The following is a 19,992-nucleotide window of genomic DNA, read 5'->3' on the forward strand; positions in this document are numbered from 1 at the left end:
CTATAGCAGCAAAATATAACACGTTTGCATTTATGAGGTCGTTTTAGGTAACGCAAAAAATGTGGTAAAAAAACAAAAACAAACAAGAAACAAAACAAAATCAACAATTCGTCTTGCACAGAGGGTCCAGACCTCTTCGACCCCTCCCCCAACTCCCCCGCATCCGCGCCTACATTTTTAATGTCAGGTGCCGAAGACTATGCCTCGGCTGGTTGATCGACCCCATTTTAGGTAGCACGATACCAAATACCCGCCAGTCCTGCCATGATATAAGCGTCAGCAAGGGCACTGCCCTCACCCTAGCTGGAGTCACATCTGGCCTTCCCCTTATTGATATGTATACATATGTATACATATCAATAAGGGGAGGGCTAGAGATGACTCGAGCTACCCCCACCCCAACTCTGAAACGGGAGGAGTTAGATATCGAGTATGGTTACGAATATGATTACGAATGTTGTTGTTTTTTGGTTTGTTTGTTTTTTCTTTTTTTTCTTTTGGGGGGGGGGGGGGGGTGACGTGTGCGTATGTAACCGGGTGTTTGAAACTACATTCACTACACACATACTATTTTAAAACACTGTTCATATAGTTTTATTCTGTCAGGTTAAATTTGTGCAGGCATTCTTTGTTTTCCTGCTGTCTTTGGTTTTCTGGGCTCACTGACAACTCAGTTCTTGCAAGCCCAGTGTCATTGTTTCTGTGTTCTGTTGGTCAGAAGCTTTATGACATTCAAGGAGAACAGGCCACATTATGAAAAGACAAGCTTTTATTCACAGCAACTGCACAACTAACATTCACAGAAAATTTTAAAGGTAAATACATATTGTACATAATTTACACCTTAACTACCTGTTTTACATGTAATTACTTATTTTAATCAAGAAATGAGATTAGGAGATTTAGTGATTAATAATATAGTAATAGTATTGTAATTATGTTAAATATAACATTATGATTTAGCTTTATTAGCTTTTTATTAAATGGTTACGTTCTATTTATAGAATAGCTAGTAGAATAGGTTAAAGTCTATATTTTCTATCATAAATGATTATAATATCTAATTTACAGTATTTAATAAAGTAACATAATAACTAAGTTATTATGAGATAGTAGTTTAATTAGTTCGTGTACACGTATAGATTTATGTGTACTTAATTTACTTAATTTTATTATTAGGTACCACATGTAGGTGACAACCAGCATTATGCTTCTGTAAAGACCCGACCCACAGTTGGTAGGTAAACTATTTGTAGACCGGTTATGGTTTATTTAGCTTTGTATTTATGAAATATGTTATAAGTGATTTTATAGTGTTTCTTGAGAATAGGACATTCAATGTATTAAATAGTGTTTATGTGTAATCGGTGATTTCTAAGTTATTTTATGATTCCTTAAATTCAATGATGTATTGAATTTAATGCATGGATATGTGGTTGGATAAGATATTCTCTTTATATGCTTAAACGGTCAGTGTGATAACACAGGCTAGTATATAGGTTAATTCTGAATGTGAAGTATATAATTAATTTTAAGACGTATTATAACAGATTTCTATATATATGTGTGTGTGATTTTAAGTATTCCCTTTTTGTTATTTCAGGGTCTTTGTTTGTGTGTGTTTATTTGTATATACGTATGCTTGGAACCAGGGATCTTCATACCCCACCCGATTGATGATCCAGAATAAACCCTAAACCCCTGCCGAGTTGTTCGTGTTTTCCTCTCATACAACACATCGGTAACACGTACGTGCGTGGTGTGCGTGTGACCTCACATCTAATAACTCCAACACACACACACAGAGAGGGAGAGAGAGAGAGAGAGAGGGAGAGAGAGAGAGAGAGAGAGAGAGAGAGAGAGAGAGAGAGAGAGAGAGAGAGAGAGAGAGAGAGAGAGAGAGAGAGAGAGAGAGAGAGAGAGAGATTGGCGGGGGGGGGGGGGGGGGGCTGGAGCAATGTGTCGACTTTGAAAATATATTTGGTAAAATACAATCTTAATGGGAAATCCACACAATTATAGGACATTTACTTCCGGGAGGAAATTACGATAAGAAATACATCTGAAATGGAATGAAATGTCGTAAGATTATTTTCAAAATAGTTGCTTGATAGCAACCAGCATTTTAATTACCTAATTTATATTGTCTTTTAACCTGAATTTTGAAACAGGACAATGTCACTTCTTGCAGCTGTCCCAAACGCACAAGAAGCTGTTATAGCAACCAATGACGATGCTACACAGTGCAAGCGATTCGCCGTAGAAAAGGGCTATTGGTCCGATCCGTACGTTTCACAGATGGTTTCTAGTGCCATGCAACGGCGCGCCCCAGAAATCAACCGAGGGTATTACGCCAGAGTGAGAGCGATCCAAATTATGACTGAACAATTTATAAAGGTCAATATATTTCTAAAGTATATATAATTTTACTTTGTGGACAGACAAGTTCAAGATAAACTTTCAGCCCATTATTTATTATTCATTTATTAAATTATTGTGATGTTTATTGTTGGGACAGTGTTAAAATGTGAAAAAACCCACCCAGAAAACAGACTGTAAATGATGGGTAACAACATCACAGACCTGTCAACCTTTGTGTTTTTATGTGTAGGCCTATGGCTAGACGTTAATGACAGCATTGACTGCAATTGCCATTGTTGAAATATAAATTGCCATATAGGCCTTTGCCATATAGGCCTATGTCAGGAATTTCACCAATGGCACTTTTTTGATGTTGAATAAAATTTCTGCTATCTGTAAAGCTCCTCAATGACAGCAAAATGTGTACACTTGGTGTATGTACATTATTTGCCAGTATTTAACATGTACGTCATTAGGTTCTAGCCTGTCGGTATGCAATAAAGAAGTTTGCATACCAAGTAAACCCCAATGAAAGCCCTAAAATAATTGTCACTACATAATATACATAGGCAGTGTTTCTGCCAGAAAGAAATTTTTGGGTGTGGTGCTATGGAATTGAATGCAACCAGTCAACAGTGGGTATGGAGGACCTCCCCCCCGAAAGAAAATGGGTTAGTCTTAGGGTTAAAAAGATCACACAGTAATGATAAGAGTCATTATTAATTTTGTCAAAAAGTCAACTTAAAAAGAAAAAATCACAGAGTGGGGCTATCATAATCTAGAAATATATGTGTTTGTTTGTTTGTTACAGCTCACAAAACAAAACTGTCAGATTGTGAACCTTGGGGCAGGATTTGATACGATGTACTGGAGACTAAGAGATTCGTCCCTTTTACCAAGACAATTTGTTGAAGTGGATTTTCCTACAGTTACGTCCAGAAAGTGTCACATTATACAGTCACGAAAAAAACTGTCGGACAATATAAACTCTAAAGGTACGAGTTCAGTATACATGTAGTCTGGAGAGAAATCTTCACAAGGGTGGATTATCGCAGGTATTTTTGATAGTTCACGTTAATGGGGCTCTAACAAAACACCAAAGGGATAATATATATAATATATATTTTTTATTTGGTTGTAAAAACTGACTTGTTTTACATTGCTGTTGGCAGGCTCATTTGTGAAGTCAAAATTGCTGTAGCCATTGTAACATACATGACAGTACATACCACAGCCTTTTATATACCAGTTGTGGTGCACTGGCTGGAACGCGAAATAGCCCTATGGGCCCATTGACGGGGATTGATCCTAAATCGACCATGTATCAGGCGAGTGCTGTACCACTGAGCTACATCCCACAGGGCTTCTAGAATTTTGATAAAATCCACTAGCCATGGGATCAATGATTTAAAACATTTACTAGCCACGATTAAAAATTCACTATCCGTACTTTACTTTAAGTTAATACAATTTTACTAAATTATAGTAATAATCGGATATGTCACCTGATGCGGAAGGAAGGAAATGTTTTATTTAACGACGCACTCAACACATTTTATTTACGGTTATATGGTGTCAGACATATGGTTAAGGACTACATAGATATTGAGAGAGAAAACCTGCTGTCGCCACTTCATGGACTACTCTTTTCGATTAGCAGCAAGGATCTTTTATATGTACCATCCCACAGACAGGATAGTACATACCACAGCCTTTGTTACACCAGTTGTGGAACACTGGCTGGGACGAGAAATAGCCCAATGGGTCCACCGACGGGGATCGATCCTAGACCGACGCACATCAAGCGAACGCTTTACCACTGGGCTACATCCCGCCCCACCTAAAGAGGAAGATAGAGCTTAAAAACACTAAGAGGTGAAAAACACTAAGAGGTTAAAAACACTAAGAGGTGAAAAACACTAAGAGGTTAAAGACACTAAGAGCTTAAAGACACTAAGAGGTTAAAGACACTAAGAGCTTAAAGACACTAAGAGCTTAAAAACACTAAGAGGTGAAAAACACTAAGAGCTTAAAAACACTAAGAGGTGAAAAACACTAAGAGCTTAAAGACACTAAGAGCTTAAAAACACTAAGAGCTTAAAGACACTAAGAGGTGAAAAACACTAAGAGCTTAAAAACACTAAGAGCTAAAAAACACTAAGAGCTATAAGAGCTTAAAAACACTAAGAGCTAAAAAACACTAAGAGCTTAAAGACACTAAGAGGTGAAAAACACTAAGAGCTTAAAAACACTAAGAGGTGAAAAACACTAAGATCTTAAAGACACTAAGAGCTTAAAGACACTAAGAGCTTAAAGACACTAAGAGGTGAAAAACACTAAGAGCTTAAAAACACTAAGAGGTGAAAAACACTAAGAGCTTAAAAACACTAAGAGGTTAAAAACACTAAGAGCTTAAAAACACTAAGAGGTGAAAAACACTAAGAGCTTAAAAACACTAAAGTTGGGGGGTTGGGGTGGGGGTTTGGATATTGATATTTACAAAATAGACTTAATTCCAGCATTTCACAAAAAAAATTCACTAGCCGTCGGGCATGGCAATAGTAGTTATTACTAGCCCAACATTGAATATCACTAGCCATGGGAGTGGGGCTACCATAATCTAGAAGCCTTGGTCCCACCCCCAGATTCACGATCAGATGCTCACCCTCAGCAGGACTGCCCTCCCCTAGGAGATCTGCAACAAGATCTACCACTAGGCTGTGTCCTACTCCCCTCCCCCTGCATCTTGTATTTTTTTTTTTTTTTTTTTTAATCATATGCTGTACATCAATTGTTGTTCAGTTTTGTTCGTGTAGATGGTAACTTGTTGGTGAGTAGCAGTGACCTGCACGCCGACGACTACCATATCATCGGCACGGACCTGTGCAAACTCGACAACCTCGACCTCAAGTTGAAGGACTCGAAGGTTGACCGAAGCCTGCCCACGTTGTTTATCTGTGAGTGCGTCCTGGTGTACATTGAACCCGAGAAGTGTGAGAAGCTCATCAGATGGATATCCGACAACTTCCCAACAGCGTTCTTCCTTAATTACGAACAGGTATTATTTACATATTGGGTTTTAAAGTGTAGTCAAAAAAATACCTGCTCGAAATGATTGGACAATTTCCCAACAGCGTTCTTCCTTAATTATGAATAGGCATTGGTGTAATACTGAAATACTGAGTTTTAATTCACTTACAGGTTCTAATAGACCAAATCAATTCCTATTGCCGATAATGTTAACGTTTACTAATAAAACTGATATAAGCAGCGTATCAACACACCCAGGATGTACAGCAATAGAACATGTGGCACCTCACATCTAATCTACCTGCAAGAAAATGGGGGGTCACGTATCATTTAAGAGATTTAATTAATGTTTTTAATAGCAACCATCGTTTTTGCTGAAAATTGCAGTTCCATTTTTGGGGGTACCCCGCATTAGTTTCAACCTCTGGTATATATTGCATAACAACTGCATAACAAATAAAAGTGTATTTATTTATTGTCAATGGATAATAATAGTATTTGCACAAATGACCAATGTCATATATTACTACCAATCACACACCCACAGCTGCTTTTACTCCGTAAATATTTGACGGTGCACCCCAAACTTTGACCCGGAACTCTCTTCTTTGGTACTATGCAACCTATAGGGTTCACACTGGAAGCAATTTTGGTTTAACCAATTTTCAGATATATAGAGGATTTTTTTTTTTTAAATGATTAAATAAGAATTGTTTCTCATTTTTTAGGAATTTATCGATGTATAAAAGTCACAAATGGTATAATTTGTGACTTTTATACATCGATAAATTCCTAAAAAATGAGAAACAATTCTTATAATTACAAACAGTACAAGAAGTGTACCTTAAAACACTCAAAAATAATTTCTTTCGTTCTTACCGTCAACCATGTTCTGTAAATAAGCGTAGGAATACATGTATACATACTATTGGAAATTGTCCGCTAAAAATAAAAATAAGTATTGAATCAACAAAAACAGTGTATATATCTTTATTATAACTTCTTTTTAAAAAATGAAACAATTTCATGTGCAGATTTGTCTTGTTTTTTTCTATCGCAAAGTGACCTTGATATTAACTTTTGTTTACGTGTAGTGACTGTTGGTGTTGTGCGGTTATTTCGATCTTGGTCTTCCGTGATGATGTATTTTTATGAGGTTTATGGAAGGATAACACTTGGTTTTTTAGTGACGTCAGCCAATCAGAATACAGTAAATCATATAAATTTGGAAAATTTGTAATTATAATGATATAAATTTAAGCCAGGTTTTCAATTCTCAGTTGTCTTTTAAATGTAGTCAAAATTATCCGGCAATTTTCCAACAGCATTTTTCATTAATTACGGACAGGTGTTATTTTAATACTGACACACTGGGATTTAATTCACTTAGTTTCACAACAGTTGAAATACATGTGTTATATAGGTATTGGTTTTTTAACGGCGGATTAAAGTTTCGTATTTAGATCTTGTTTTCACAAAGTACCAAGTCCTAGGTCATTGAAATAGTATGGATGTTCATCACAATGCATCGAAAACAGTTCATTCTGTGTAATTCTTCATGTATATAATATACATGTATGTTTCTCTCTATTAATTTTTTTATTTTTTTGTGTCTAATAGATAAATGGATATTGGACAATTTTCCAACAGTCGCTCTTTCTCTATCCGTCTGTCTGTCTGATTCTCTGTCTAATTGTCTATGTCTCACCACAAAGTATAATAAACATTTCTGGGTGTTTTTAAGAATAAAATTACATACCAGTATATCAATGTAAGTAGTGACACCCAATAGCCAATGCAGACCTTGCTTTTTAAAGTACGCGGGTGTGATCGCGCTCGTACAGCGCACGTAATTTCAATCTGACGAGAGTGAAAAACAGCGCACGTTACACTCAACAAACGGCACACGTAAAATAGATGGGTATATTTATTAACACAAATCAACAGTTTTCATAGCTCATTTAGCTGATTAGAAGGTCCTTTTATTAAAACAATAAATGTTAAAAACATGGCAGTGGCTTCCATGCAGTCGTTAAACTGTTATTTCTCTTTGTTGAACAAATTGAGAAATACTGGTTTAATAGACAGTTTTGTAGACGTACCAGTCAAAATCTAATCAGAGCTACTCTGCCTATTTTATTTATTTTGGAGAGTGATTTTTCACTCGCCTTAGGATATTGAGGTGTGCGATTTTCCACTCACCTATAATTTTCAAAAACCAAGGTCTGCAATGTGTATTTTTATGCTGGGGTGTCATTGATCATTCATTCCTATCCGTGCAGGTAAACATGGGAGACCGATTTGGCCAGATAATGATAGAGAATCTCAAGGTGAGGAACTGTTTGTTGCTGGGTAACTCCGCCTGTCAGAGCCTGGACACACAGGCACAAAGGTGAGACACTTGTAGGTCTTTCATATCTGCCCAGTGCTACGACTTGTATATCACAGGCCGTGGTATGTGCTATCCTGTCTGTAGGATGGTGCACATAAAAGATCCCTTGCTACTAATGGAAAAATGTAGCGGGTTTCCTCTGAAGACTACAAGTCAAATTACCAAACGTTTAACATCCAACAGTTCTCTCTCTCTCTCTTTTTTTCTCTCTCTATCTCTCTCAATCTCTCTGTCTGTCTGTCTCTCTCTCTGTCTCTGTTTCTCTCATTCTCTCTCTCTGTCTCTGTCTCTCTCTTTCTCTCTCAATTTAATGTTTTCCAGAATTCTTTCAGTGGTAAAGTGCTTGTTTGACGCACGTTTGGTCTGGAATCGATCCCCATCTGTGGGCCCATTGGGTGTATCAAACGCCGTGGTATGGGTTTCCTCTCTAAGATGACATGTCAAAATTACCAAATGTTTAACATCCAACTCTTAGTGTGCTCTAGTGGTGTCGTTAAACAGAACAAACTTTCACTTTCAGGTTTTTGACCCAGGGCTGGGATGGAGCTGAAGCTACACCTATGACTACAGTTTATAGACGATTACCGGTTGCTGAGATTGAAAAGTGGGTATCACGGGGAGGATGAACTTTAAATTTATCATGTATTAAAGTCTTTTGTAGGAGATATCGCTGGCACTATAATTTGCGATATCACTTCTTATAATCTTGATTGGTCAATTTGTTTCAGTGCTAAACCTACCATTAGTGATGTCACGCCACTGCCATTCTGCTAGTTAACGAGTCTACCGCTGACATTCAACCCACATTACTGACATTGTTTACAACTGTCGGAAATGAAAAGATTGATAATGGATGATAAAAAGAATACCCCCCTCGTGTCTTGTGATATCATAATTTATCAGAACTCATTGATAAAAGTATAAAAATCCTCGATTAATAGAGGGGGTGGGACGTAGCCCAGTGGTAAAGCATTCGCTTGATGTGTGGTCAATCTGGGATCGATTCCCGTTGGTGGGCCCATTGAGCTATTTCTCGCTCCAGCCAGTGCACCACAACTGGTATATCAAAGGCTGTGATATGTGTTACCCTGTCTGTGGTATGGTGCATATAAAGATCCCTTGCTGCTAATCAAAAAGAGTAGCCCATGAAGTGGCGACAGTGGGTTTCCTCCCTCAAAATCTGTGTGGTCATTAACCATATGTCCGACGCCATATAAACGTCAATAAAATGTGTTGAGTGTGTCATTAATTAAAACATTTCCTTCCTTCCAGATTAATAGAGTACAAACGGTTTAATCAAACAAAACAGAGTTACCTCCCTTATACCCTTTGCACACTAATGAACACTATCAATGATGATTACAGTAACAATAATATAAACATATTCAAGGCTAAACAAAATTATTAAAAGATATATTTTGTTAAATTATGCTGCTAACATTAATTATAAGAATTGACAAGTAGTACTTTTCTGATTTAAAAATATGAATCGAAAGAAATATGCTACACTTTTTGCATGAACATCTATGTGGAGTTTTAATTTGTGATACAGTCGATCACCTGATCACAGGTCATGACCTCTCGAAAGACATATTCCACAATGTGAATAAACAATAAATATCACATGGGTGTCTTTTCCACTGTGGTATCACAAGTGTATGAACTCTTTGTTTTGTGTGTGTGACAATTTTGATTTTATCTTGTTTGTTTATTTATTATATAATATATATATATATATATATATATATATACATGTATATAATATATATATATATATACATGTATATAATATATATTCTATTTATTATTTATTATATATTATGTAGTATATATAGAAATGGTATAGATATCTCAAAAGTGTTTAGCAAAGATTTTTTAACATGTCTAACTCGCAATCCATACACTGTTTCAGTGTTAAAATCGTAGCATTTCATTTTTGTTTTTTGAAGAACAGTTTTACTTTTCCAATTTTATGTTGGAATTTATTATTGTGTCATTCATGAAGGTAATTTTTTTTACAGCTGTCTATAGTCCCAAGATAGGCATTCAATTGATTCTCCCTTAAGAACCCAATTTTCAAAACCTGTCCAGTTTCGGAGTAAGCTGTAAACACTGTGTTTCATAAGTAATTTTTATTTATTTTTAAATTAATGTTTATTATTCATGTTTAATCTATTTCCATTTGTTTGACCCTAAATAGACAACATGGGCCATATTTACCAATCCTGTTTTTGGCTTAAAATGCTGAAAAGCACCTGTGTTTAAGAAAAACACGCATCAGAAATTTGACCTTGTATTTTTTTTAAAACAATTTTGCTGGGGTATTGTTAGCAATTAATGAATCACTTTTATGTCTGGTGTCATAAACATTGTGTTTCTTTTTCTTTTTTTTCAGGATAGAAAAGCTAGAATTTCTTGATGAACTTGAATTGCTAGATCAGCTGTTTTGTCACTACTGCTTATGCTGGGCCTACAAAGACGCGAATAACATCGGCCTGTCGAAGATCAGCCTACACGGAACGCTAATAGAATGACGATGTTTATTCCCCGTGAAGTCAAGAGACTTGTCATCACGTGATGCATCAAACGTGTGCAGTGTTTAAAGTTCAAGGACGCGACTACCGCCAGCCTGTCAAAGATCACCCTTTACGGAACGATAATCGAATGAACCTGTTTAGTTCCTGTGAAGTTAAAAACTTGCCATCACGTGATGTATCAAACCCATAAGCTGTGATCAGGGTTCACCTTCAAAAAAATATTTGAGACCAGTTTGGGGAATTTTAATTTCAAATCACATTAATTGTGAATGCTGGTAATCCAAAGTGTTTTCAATTCGCTTCGAGACGAACACACTTGAAGTGTGTTAATATGTTATTGTTAAACTCTTTTAAAATCATTCGCACAAAAAAAGACGTGACTGATGTGTGTTTTTTTCACTGAAATGTTCTCAGATTGTTTTGTATATTACTAAAGTGGTTTCACATTGTTTTAAGAGTTGTGTGTCTGTCTGATGAATTGTTTTAAGGAGTTGAATCGATTTCTGATCAATATTGGCTGCTAATGTGGACATGGAATAATAGACTCCATCATATGTCGTCATGTGGGATAGAAAAAGTACACACGAGGTGGTGGAAATTTCTACTCTGGATGAGACTTGCTGAAACCAGGATTGAAATTTTCACCATTGAGGTTGTACTTTTTCTATCCCACATGACCGCATATGATGGAGTCTTTTTCTCCCATTCATTCGATAAATAAACCATTATTTTAAACGAACAAACAAAGATACATGTAGCTGAAAAAATAACTTATTTATTTGACCGTTTTATCATAAATAAACTACACTATCATATTTGCCACATCTGTTTCATGTGTTAAATATAACTTAACACTACAAATTAACAAGATAGCTTTTATAATGAAGGTTTTAATAACAAAATATTGATCTAAAACTAACCAACTCGCATTGATATGACATCATATAATATTACCAGCAATAATAATAGTAATACTCCCTATGTTAAACGCATTGACGTCACATCCTATGCAAGACAGATTTATTCTGTATGGGCTGACATCATTGAATTGGTCTGTCTTGCATAGCTAGGGATGTGAGAAAAAGTTGTCAGCACTTTTGGGTGGGAAGTTTAAGATCCATGTTTTGGTTAGTTTCTTAAGTTAAGTAATTGCTCAGCAACTCTTTAAGATCTTTAATTGTTAGTTCATCTACTTTAAGGTCCACTTTCGGTTATTGCAAGTTTACTAAATATAGAGCATATACACAGAATCTTTTCATACACAGGAGGGGCAGGACGTAGCCCAGTGGTACAGCGCTCGCTCGATGCACAGTCGGTGTGGGATCGATCCCCGTCGGTGGGCCCATTGGGTTATTTCTCATTCCAGCCAGTGCACCACGACTGGTATATCAAAGGCTGTGGTATGTACTACCCTGTCTGTGGGATGGTGCATATAAAAGATCCCTTGCTGCTAATCGAAAAGAGTAGCCCATGAAGTGGCGACAGCAGATTTTCTCTCTCAATATTTATGTGGTCTTTAACCATATGTCTGACGCCATATAACCGTAAATACAATGTGTTTAGTGCGTCGTTAAATAAACCATTTCTTTCTTTCCACACGCGGGCATTCAGTGCGTGTACAAATAAAAGTTTGATGAATGAGTAACCGGCTCTTAACATAAATTAATAATTATTTACTAACGATTTAAAAGTACACTTCGATGATGTAAAATTATGTATAGTAATCAACTGGTGAAAATGCAGGTACGGAAATGGAAAGTGGTCCTTACATCCTTGGACTTTAATGTGTTGAGTGTGTCATTTAAGTAAAACATTTCCTTCATTTCCTTACATTTTACTCTTGTTGGGTATCGGGTACAACCAGATATAGCTTAATGTGTCCTCTAGCCGTGCTTTCGGTTTAAATATGTGAGAATACAGTTCGACTATGTGTCAGAATTACCAAATGTTTGACATTCAATAGTCGATGATTAATTAATCAATGTGCTCTAGTGGTGTCATTAAACAAAACAGACTTTCAAGCCATATTATTTTATATAAGCGGCTCGTACAGCTAGAACACATTTTTGTTAAGGGTGAGGCCACACGATATGAGAATATCTGAAGCAGGCATGGATGCATGATTTCTGAAGGGGAAAGGGGGGGGGGGGGGGGAAGTCCAAATGTGATGACTGATCTCTCCTTTTACACAGAACAGTTAATGGTTATGGTTGGTTTTCAAAAAGGGGGGGGGGGGGGTCCGGACTCCTGGACCACCCCCTTTTTTTCTTTTTTCAACTTATTTTTTCGTGTTTATATCCAATTAAGGTTCAAACACGCTGTCCAGGGCACACACCTCAGCTATCTGGGCTGTCTGTCTAGGACAGTGTGTTTGTTGTTAGTTGGTTAGTGAGCGAGAAGAGGGTGTAGTGGCCTTACACCTACCCATGTAGCCCTTAAGAACTCGCTCTGGGTTAGAGCTGGTACCAGACTGCGAATCCTGTACCTTCCAGTCTGTAGTCCTCCCCCCTGGATCCGCTACTGAGAAGAATAGCTGAATGTGACAAGACAACATTACTATTTCATCGGTTGCTATAGCAATCAGCTGTCATTTTTAATTCCATAAGGGGCGGGACGTAGACCAGTGGTACAGCGTTCGCTCGATGCTTGTCGGTGGGCCCATTGGGCTATTTCTCATTCCAGCCAGTGCACCATGACTGGTATATCAAATGCTGTGGTATGTACTACCCTGTCTGTGGGATGGTGCATATAAAAGATCCCTTGCTGCTAATCGGAAAGAGTAGCCCATGAAGTGGCAACAGCGGGATTCGTCTCAATATCTGTGTGGTCCGTAACCATATATCTGATGCCATAAAACCGTAAATACAATGTGTTGAGTGCGTCGTTAAATAAAACCTTTCTTTCTTTCTTCCTTTTAATTCCATAATGCTCTAACATATACCATAGAAAACCTTATTTTCCACAAACTATCCCAAACCCTCCACTCACCCCATCAGGCCATATAGGATTTCAAATTACATGGGAAAACACTTTCTTGGTTCTGCGTCTTGTGATCATGGGAACCCAGCGGAAACTTTATTTTCGTTGAATAGTCGTACTTGATACAATAATAATCATGGGAAATAAAATTTTGGTTCCGTGATTTTACTGACACGGTACGGAAATCATTTCTGTGAAATCTGAAGGTCTGTCATATTTCCAGCAGACCATATTTCTTCGTAGCAGGGCTTATATTTTCTTTTGGCCTGCTATTTAAAAAAACATAACATTTCGAGCCCTGCCAAAGGTTATGGTCAGATGTTCAAAATGTGATTAGTGACATACATGTAATTATTATATTACATTGTTTTGTGTGTATTTTATAATTAAAATGGATCAAAAATTGTTTAACACAATGCTGCTAACTAAATAGTGGACAGAATCGCAGGAATTTGTAGTTTTTTAAGGAATTTTAAAGGATTTTTATTTTTGTTATGTGACAGTGAATTTTGTGTTTCTGCACCATTAGTACTTATCCCAGTGGTAAAGTGTTTGCCTGGTGAGCGGGTGGTCAAGGGTCGATTCCCGTCAGTGGGCGGCCCATTGAGCTATTTCTCATTCCAGTCAGTACACCACAACTGGTGTATCAAAGACTGTGGTATGTGCTCTCCTGTCTGTGGCATGGTGCGTATAAAAAATCCCTTGCTACTAATGGGGGAAAAGTAGTGAGTTTCATCTCTAAGAAATTGTGCAGGGTGTGTGTGGTCTAGACTTTGACTAGTGAAGTTTTTAGGGTGTGTGTGTGTGTGTGTGTGTTCATGCAACCACGGAAAAATATACTACTATTTAAAAAACAAAAACATTTTTAGTAGGGGGTTTCGATTCGCAATATCCCCCCACAGCAAGTGTCTGTTTAGAACAATTTCTGGATTCTGAGATATCCTCTGTTCTTGTGATTACAGATGTCGATATTTTGACGTTCCACAAGTTGAAATCTATACTAAATGTCTATCTACGTAACGGTCATTTATGCAACTCGGTTGAGGTCAAGGGGAAGGTTTCGGGGCTTAAGCAAAATTTCTTCTTTTTAAAAAAATATGTTTTTCTGAGGGAGCATCACTTGACACAATTTAAATGCACCCTCCCTCACACACAAACACACACACACCTGACATTCCTGGAATACGCGCCCTGGGTGTGTTTATGTTAGACATGTGAAGACGTGCCTAATGTTTGAAGGAAGGAAAATGTTTTATTTAACGAAACACTCAACATTTTATTTACGGTTTTATGGCGTCAAACATATGGTTAAAGACCACACAGATAATGAGAGAGGAAACCCGCTGTCGCCACTTCATGGGCTATTCTTTTCAATTAGCAGCATGGGATCTTTTATATGCACCATCCCACAGACAGGATAGTACATACCACGGCCTTTGTTACACCAGCTGTGGAGCACTGGCTGAAACGACAAATAGCCCAACGGGGCCACCGAAGGGAATCGATCGCGTGTCAAGCGAGCGCTGTACCACTGAGCTACGTCCCGCCCCTGCGTAGTGTTTGATGCACAATTTTATGTATAATGATGTATATTGGTTAGCGCATCCACCCAAGGAATTCTGAATCGAGGGTCCAATCTTGCGAGCCGGGAGATGGGGGGAAAAAACGGATAGAGGCAGCTCCCATTGGCGTAAGTTAATGCTATGCTTCGCTTGATTCAAAGGTAATTTTATTGTTATACACGGGCTGATAGTGTGGTGAAGTTTGTATTAAATTATTAGCATGCTTGAAATAAAACCTATTTTGACCGCTTGAACTTTGTTTTTTTGCATTTTAAAATGTAGAAGTACCAAGTAGCACAGCAGATGATTGGAGGTGTCCCGGGTGTGTGTCCTAAAAGTTCAGTGTTTTAGGCTAATGCATGAATATCATTAAAAAAAAAATTGTTATTGGGGCAGATGTCATATATTGGTCAGCTGTTTTTATGATAGTTTGTTATGCTTACAATGCATGTTTTCGTAGAATATCCTATTATAGGTTCCAACCCACAGTGAGGTTTAATCATTGGCATATCAAAGGCCGTGTTATGTGCTATCTTGTCTGTGGGATGGTGCATATAAAAGATCCCTTGCTACTAATGGAAAAATATAGCAGGTTTCATCTCTATGACTCAAAATGACCATATGTTTGACATCCACTAGCCGATGATTAATAAATCGATGTGCTCTAGTGGTGTCGTTAAACAAAATAAACAAACTTCTTCCATTGGCGGATTCAAAGGGTCTCGTGACCACCACAACCCTCCGCCTGTTTGAAGTGGCCGCCCCCCCCCCCCCCTTACAAAATCCTGGATACGCCCCTGCCAACGACTTGGTGGTGAGATGAAACGTGAGTAGGCTACAGACGTTTCTGTCCAGGACATCGTGCTTGAACATTAGTTTAATATGAGCTCGAAGCCTAAATGGCCCTCTATATATAAACTGAACTTCATTGAAAAAGTACCTGTCCGATCTGTAATTGTAAAGGATACGAGAGGAAAAAAGAAAGAAGCAATACATTTAAATGATTTTTGTATAACTGGAGACAATAACTAATCCAACATTTTCAGGCACGGCGGAGCAGACAAGATAATTCTGAATTAAAAAAAAAATAGTATTGGTAGTAAATCTTAAAGGAACACGCCCTAGTTACGTTTATTTGTTAACCATTACGGCGTTGTTTTTCGCTATTAAACCCCATTTTTCACAAATAAAATTGCACTTTACTTACATTTTATTATTTAGAATACACATTTCCATTCACCTGAAGTGCTTTTTGGTAATCCTGATGTTTGTAAAACCACGAAATGCATTTTATGCATTTTTTCACAAGACATGTTGTCGAAAAAAAACCGTTAAGCAAGCGAGGTCCAATCTATTTTTAGAGGGGATATTTTCATTTCAATGTCACAGACGTTGGTATATCACGTGGCCGTTATCATTTTGGTTCGGTTTGTTTTCTCGTGCACGTTTCGCGCAATCAACATCCGATTTGTTGTTGTTCATTTGTGAGATTTTTCTTCACAGTTCGTGAACATTTTCAGTAACAATAAAGTTCAGACAAGTAAGTGTCTCAATACAAAACGTTACAAACCCTTAAAACCAATCATTTTGCTAAGTCTTACGATATCTGGAGAGGGGATACAACCAGGACAGAACAGTTAGAACACGTCCAGGAGAGGTGAAACGAACGCACCCCAAGTCTGTGAAATTTGTCGTGACGTAGGCATTGTTGTGTTTCGAGCGACATCTACCGGTGACATCAGAATACTAACTTTCAAAATTATTTCAAGCAATGGGACATGGGGATTCCCATGGTATTTATCGATATAAAACCTGCTTTTTCACTCCATTTGATAAAAACGTTATCTAAGTGTGTTACAGGTTTGTAGATTAACCAAATCATAATTTATTTTCGCTGGATGGAACTAGGGTGTGCGGCTTTAAGGCTGAGATGAATCGTATTTGTAGAATGCAGAAAACTGCATTTCAGGACATCTAGTTCATAAACTTTTCCGGGGGAGCATACCCCCGGACCCCCTAAAATCTTTGCTCGAAACTCGATCTCAGTCACACACACCAACCCTCCCCCCCCCCCCCCCCCCAAATATCTACTTCCGCCGTGTCTGACTTGTATTCAAAGATTATAGTTATTGTGCGTTTTATAGCAACCTCAAACATTGCAATAACAACCAAAACATGGGTGGTGCGTTTTCAGTGGAACTCGGTATATATTTTTGGTCAAACATAAATTGCGGAATACACAACAAATTATAATTTATCCCGTCCACCTGTCAAGGACCTTTAAATTCTATTTTCAATTAAAAAATAATAATAACTGGGTTTTGGGACTACTCTAATAAAAAAAAATCTGGATCCGCGCCTGATAGCGAGCTTTTCAAAGCTACGTCTACAGCATTCCATTATATATTTGACAAGGCTCCTAATCCCATTACAACCAAGTATTGATTTATTGTGACTCGTCTACCACACATATTCTATGATGAAGTTACTTCCCATGTCGTTGATGTCAACAACCAACACCTTGCTGTCAAAACCGTGAAGTGTACGGTACATTAACAACCGTGTCATATTAATATTCCGATTGTTTAGTATGGATTTCCTCGATACGGTTTCTACCTAGAAAATGTAACATGGTGTCCGTTAGAAATCGGCTACAGGTAAACCGCAGGTACCTGCAGTCACTGTTCGACTTGGTGACGGAACAAAATCCCCACAAGATCGAGTGCTGGTTTTATAATATAAGCATGGAAGGTGAGTATGATCTGTAACTGTAAAGCACAAACATAGATATGTAGCTCAGTGGAAGAGTGCTCGCCTACGGTGATAAGTATCATGGGATCACTAACTCACGATTGGCATATTATAGTCCGTGGTATGTACTGTCCTGTTCAGTGTTCGAAATAAGCACTTGTCCGTTTGTCCCGACAAGTGGAAATCTACTAGGACGAGCAAAATGTCCCTTGGTGATTGTCCAGTGGACAAGTAAAAGATTTCAGTGCAGTTTCATTATCCTGGACCGGGCGTAGCGTGATCTGGACCTGGTGGGGGGGGGGGGGGGGGGGGGGGGGGGGGGGGGGGGGGGGGGGGAGGAGGTTCGAATATAAACCAAGTGGACATTTTTCTATTTTGTTTTTGCACCACCAGAAACTCCGTATGTATAAACCTGTATGTGTTAGTTCTGAAAGCGGACCATTTGCTTCAGCGGGTGTGTGTGTGTGTGTGTGTTTCGTCCGAACCCCCCTAGCCTACGCCCATGCTTGTACTTGAATAAAACAAATCATTTAGGCCCCTATTTGGACAAGTGAAAATATTGGCGGGCAAGTAGATTTCTAGATGTATTTGTCCGGTAGACTAGTAAAATATTATTCTTATTTCTATCACTGCTGTTTGGGTTTATAATATATATATATATATATATATATATATATATATATATATATATATATATTAAAAATCTTTGCTGGTGTTTGGTTAGAGTAGGCTTTGTGGAGATAAAGGGTTTCCTTTATTTCTCCTAATATATTCTGCCTGACTTTCCTTTTGATCTCTGTCTCTCCCCCACTCCAGCGAACGAAGACAGAATATTCTATGGTCAATTTTAGTAAATCATGTTTTGTAGAAATAGTCAAATTTTGTTCCTACATTTTTCTCTAGATAGTTAAATTATATATTTTTTAACCAACTGTTCAAACAATTTTAAATATACATGTATACGAAAAACGCACGTTCGTCTTAAAAGTAATGGTTATCGACACAAGCTCTAGTTATTTTTTGATGGTATTTCCCTGTTTAACCATTACAGAGTTTAATTTCTCTCTGTTATAACATTATCCAAATGTGTATTGCAGGTTTGTAGATTAACTAAATTTAGTGTCATTTTTCTGTAACTAGGGTCACATTATGCATTTAATACATAATTTAACATGCTATTGAATAAAACTGATCGAGGACTGTACATAATAGTAGATATGCAACGCTCGAGCAAGAATAAAAGCATTCAATATTTATTTCATTCAGTATTACTAAACTGTTTGCATAAGTCATACGTTTTTGTCAAGCGGTAATTCATTGTCGCGTTGTACATCGATATTTTATAGCCGTAGTAAGTATACGAATACTATGCATATTCTTATTATTATTATTAAAGGGACATTCCTGAGTTTGCTGCATTATAAGATGTTTCCGACTAATAAAATATTTCTATGATTAAACTTGTTTAGAATATCAGTGTCTGTATATTCAATGTGTTTCTGTTCGTCTTAATATTCGTAAGAAGCCCAAATTGGATTTTGTCTTCAAATAATTTCGTACGTACGAAAAAACAATACTTTACAAAATAAAATGAAATTGAACCTAGTACAAATATTAGAACGATCAGAGACACGTTTAATATACAGCCACTGATATTTTGTGTAGATATGTATTTACAATGTAATTACAATCGTTACTAAAATCAGGTATGTTTGTTTCTTCAGTTCTAAGACTAATTCCTGACGTGACGCGTTAAATATCACGTAACCACCGGCTCAGGAATGTCCCTTTAACAGGATGTATACACGCTCGTCGCAAAAGAGAGAGAGAGAGAGAGAGAGAGAGAGAGGAGAGAGAGAGAGAGAGATAGAGAGAGGAGAGAGACAGAGACAGAGAGACAGACAAAGAGAGCACAGAGAGGGGAGAGAGAAGCGGAGCGAGAGAGAGAGCGGTAGGTGGGGATGGCGGCGGTCAGGCAGACAGAAAGACACTATGTATACTCTAGATTACATATAATTTTGCATCTTTCTTATATATAATGTTTTTAAAGTATGATGTTTTATGCTTGGGTCAGGTGAAGATGTTTCAGGTTGAAGCAACAATTTTTATGTAGGGTTTTGTTTGGGTTGTTTTTTTTTTTTTTTTTTTTTTTTTTTTTTTTTTTTTGTGTGTGTGTGTGTGTGTTTTTGTTTTGGGGTGGGTGTGTCGTGGTGTGTGGGGGGGGGGGGGGTGTTCCCTACAGACAGTTTGTGATCTGAAATGTTTAAAGGGATAGTAAACTCAAACTTGAGCCTTATGTGTTTGGGGCGAAGTGACGTCAACTCGGCCAACTCAATGTATGCATAGGGTAAACCAAACGGCAGTCATTTACGACAAGGCG

The 19,992-nt window shown here is 37.6% G+C and overlaps 2 protein-coding genes across 3 annotated transcripts in view; both read left to right on the forward strand.

Annotated features, from left to right (window-relative positions):
* Positions 1-1,962: 1,962 nt before the first annotated feature.
* On the forward strand, positions 1,963-10,769 carry LOC121367501 (leucine carboxyl methyltransferase 1-like). Of its 2 annotated transcripts, XM_041491725.1 has the most exons (7): positions 1,963-2,082; positions 2,192-2,397; positions 3,173-3,356; positions 5,178-5,419; positions 7,674-7,783; positions 8,304-8,387; positions 10,179-10,769. In XM_041491725.1, exons 1-7 carry the CDS (start codon positions 2,073-2,075, stop codon positions 10,315-10,317), a joined length of 975 nt encoding a protein of 324 aa, XP_041347659.1. In that variant the 5' UTR covers positions 1,963-2,072; the 3' UTR covers positions 10,318-10,769. The 2 variants fall into 2 exon arrangements, with proteins under 2 accessions (XP_041347659.1, XP_041347651.1); XM_041491717.1 differs by having other exon boundaries at positions 2,046-2,397.
* A 6,636-nt stretch (positions 10,770-17,405) lies between these two features.
* LOC121367513 (tetraspanin-7-like) overlaps positions 17,406-19,992 on the forward strand; it is a 15,110-nt gene continuing 12,523 nt past the window's right edge. The window contains exon 1 of the mRNA XM_041491737.1: positions 17,406-17,612. The gene's annotated coding sequence lies outside the window, so the exon portion shown is untranslated. The remainder of the gene's footprint in view (positions 17,613-19,992) is intronic.

This window comes from Gigantopelta aegis, chromosome 1, assembly GCF_016097555.1.
Source record: "Gigantopelta aegis isolate Gae_Host chromosome 1, Gae_host_genome, whole genome shotgun sequence".
Taxonomy (NCBI): Eukaryota; Metazoa; Mollusca; class Gastropoda; order Neomphalida; family Peltospiridae; genus Gigantopelta; species Gigantopelta aegis.

Bases quoted from the DNA above. Each gene is read 5' to 3' on its own strand.
- LOC121367501 (XM_041491717.1), top strand. From the start codon at position 2,176: ATGTCACTTCTTGCAGCTGTCCCAAACGCACAAGAAGCTGTTATAGCA. The intron at 5,420-7,673 runs GTATTATTTACA...CTATCCGTGCAG, and splicing joins TCTTCCTTAATTACGAACAG to GTAAACATGGGAGACCGATT. The intron at 7,784-8,303 runs GTGAGACACTTG...TTTCACTTTCAG, and splicing joins CTGGACACACAGGCACAAAG to GTTTTTGACCCAGGGCTGGG.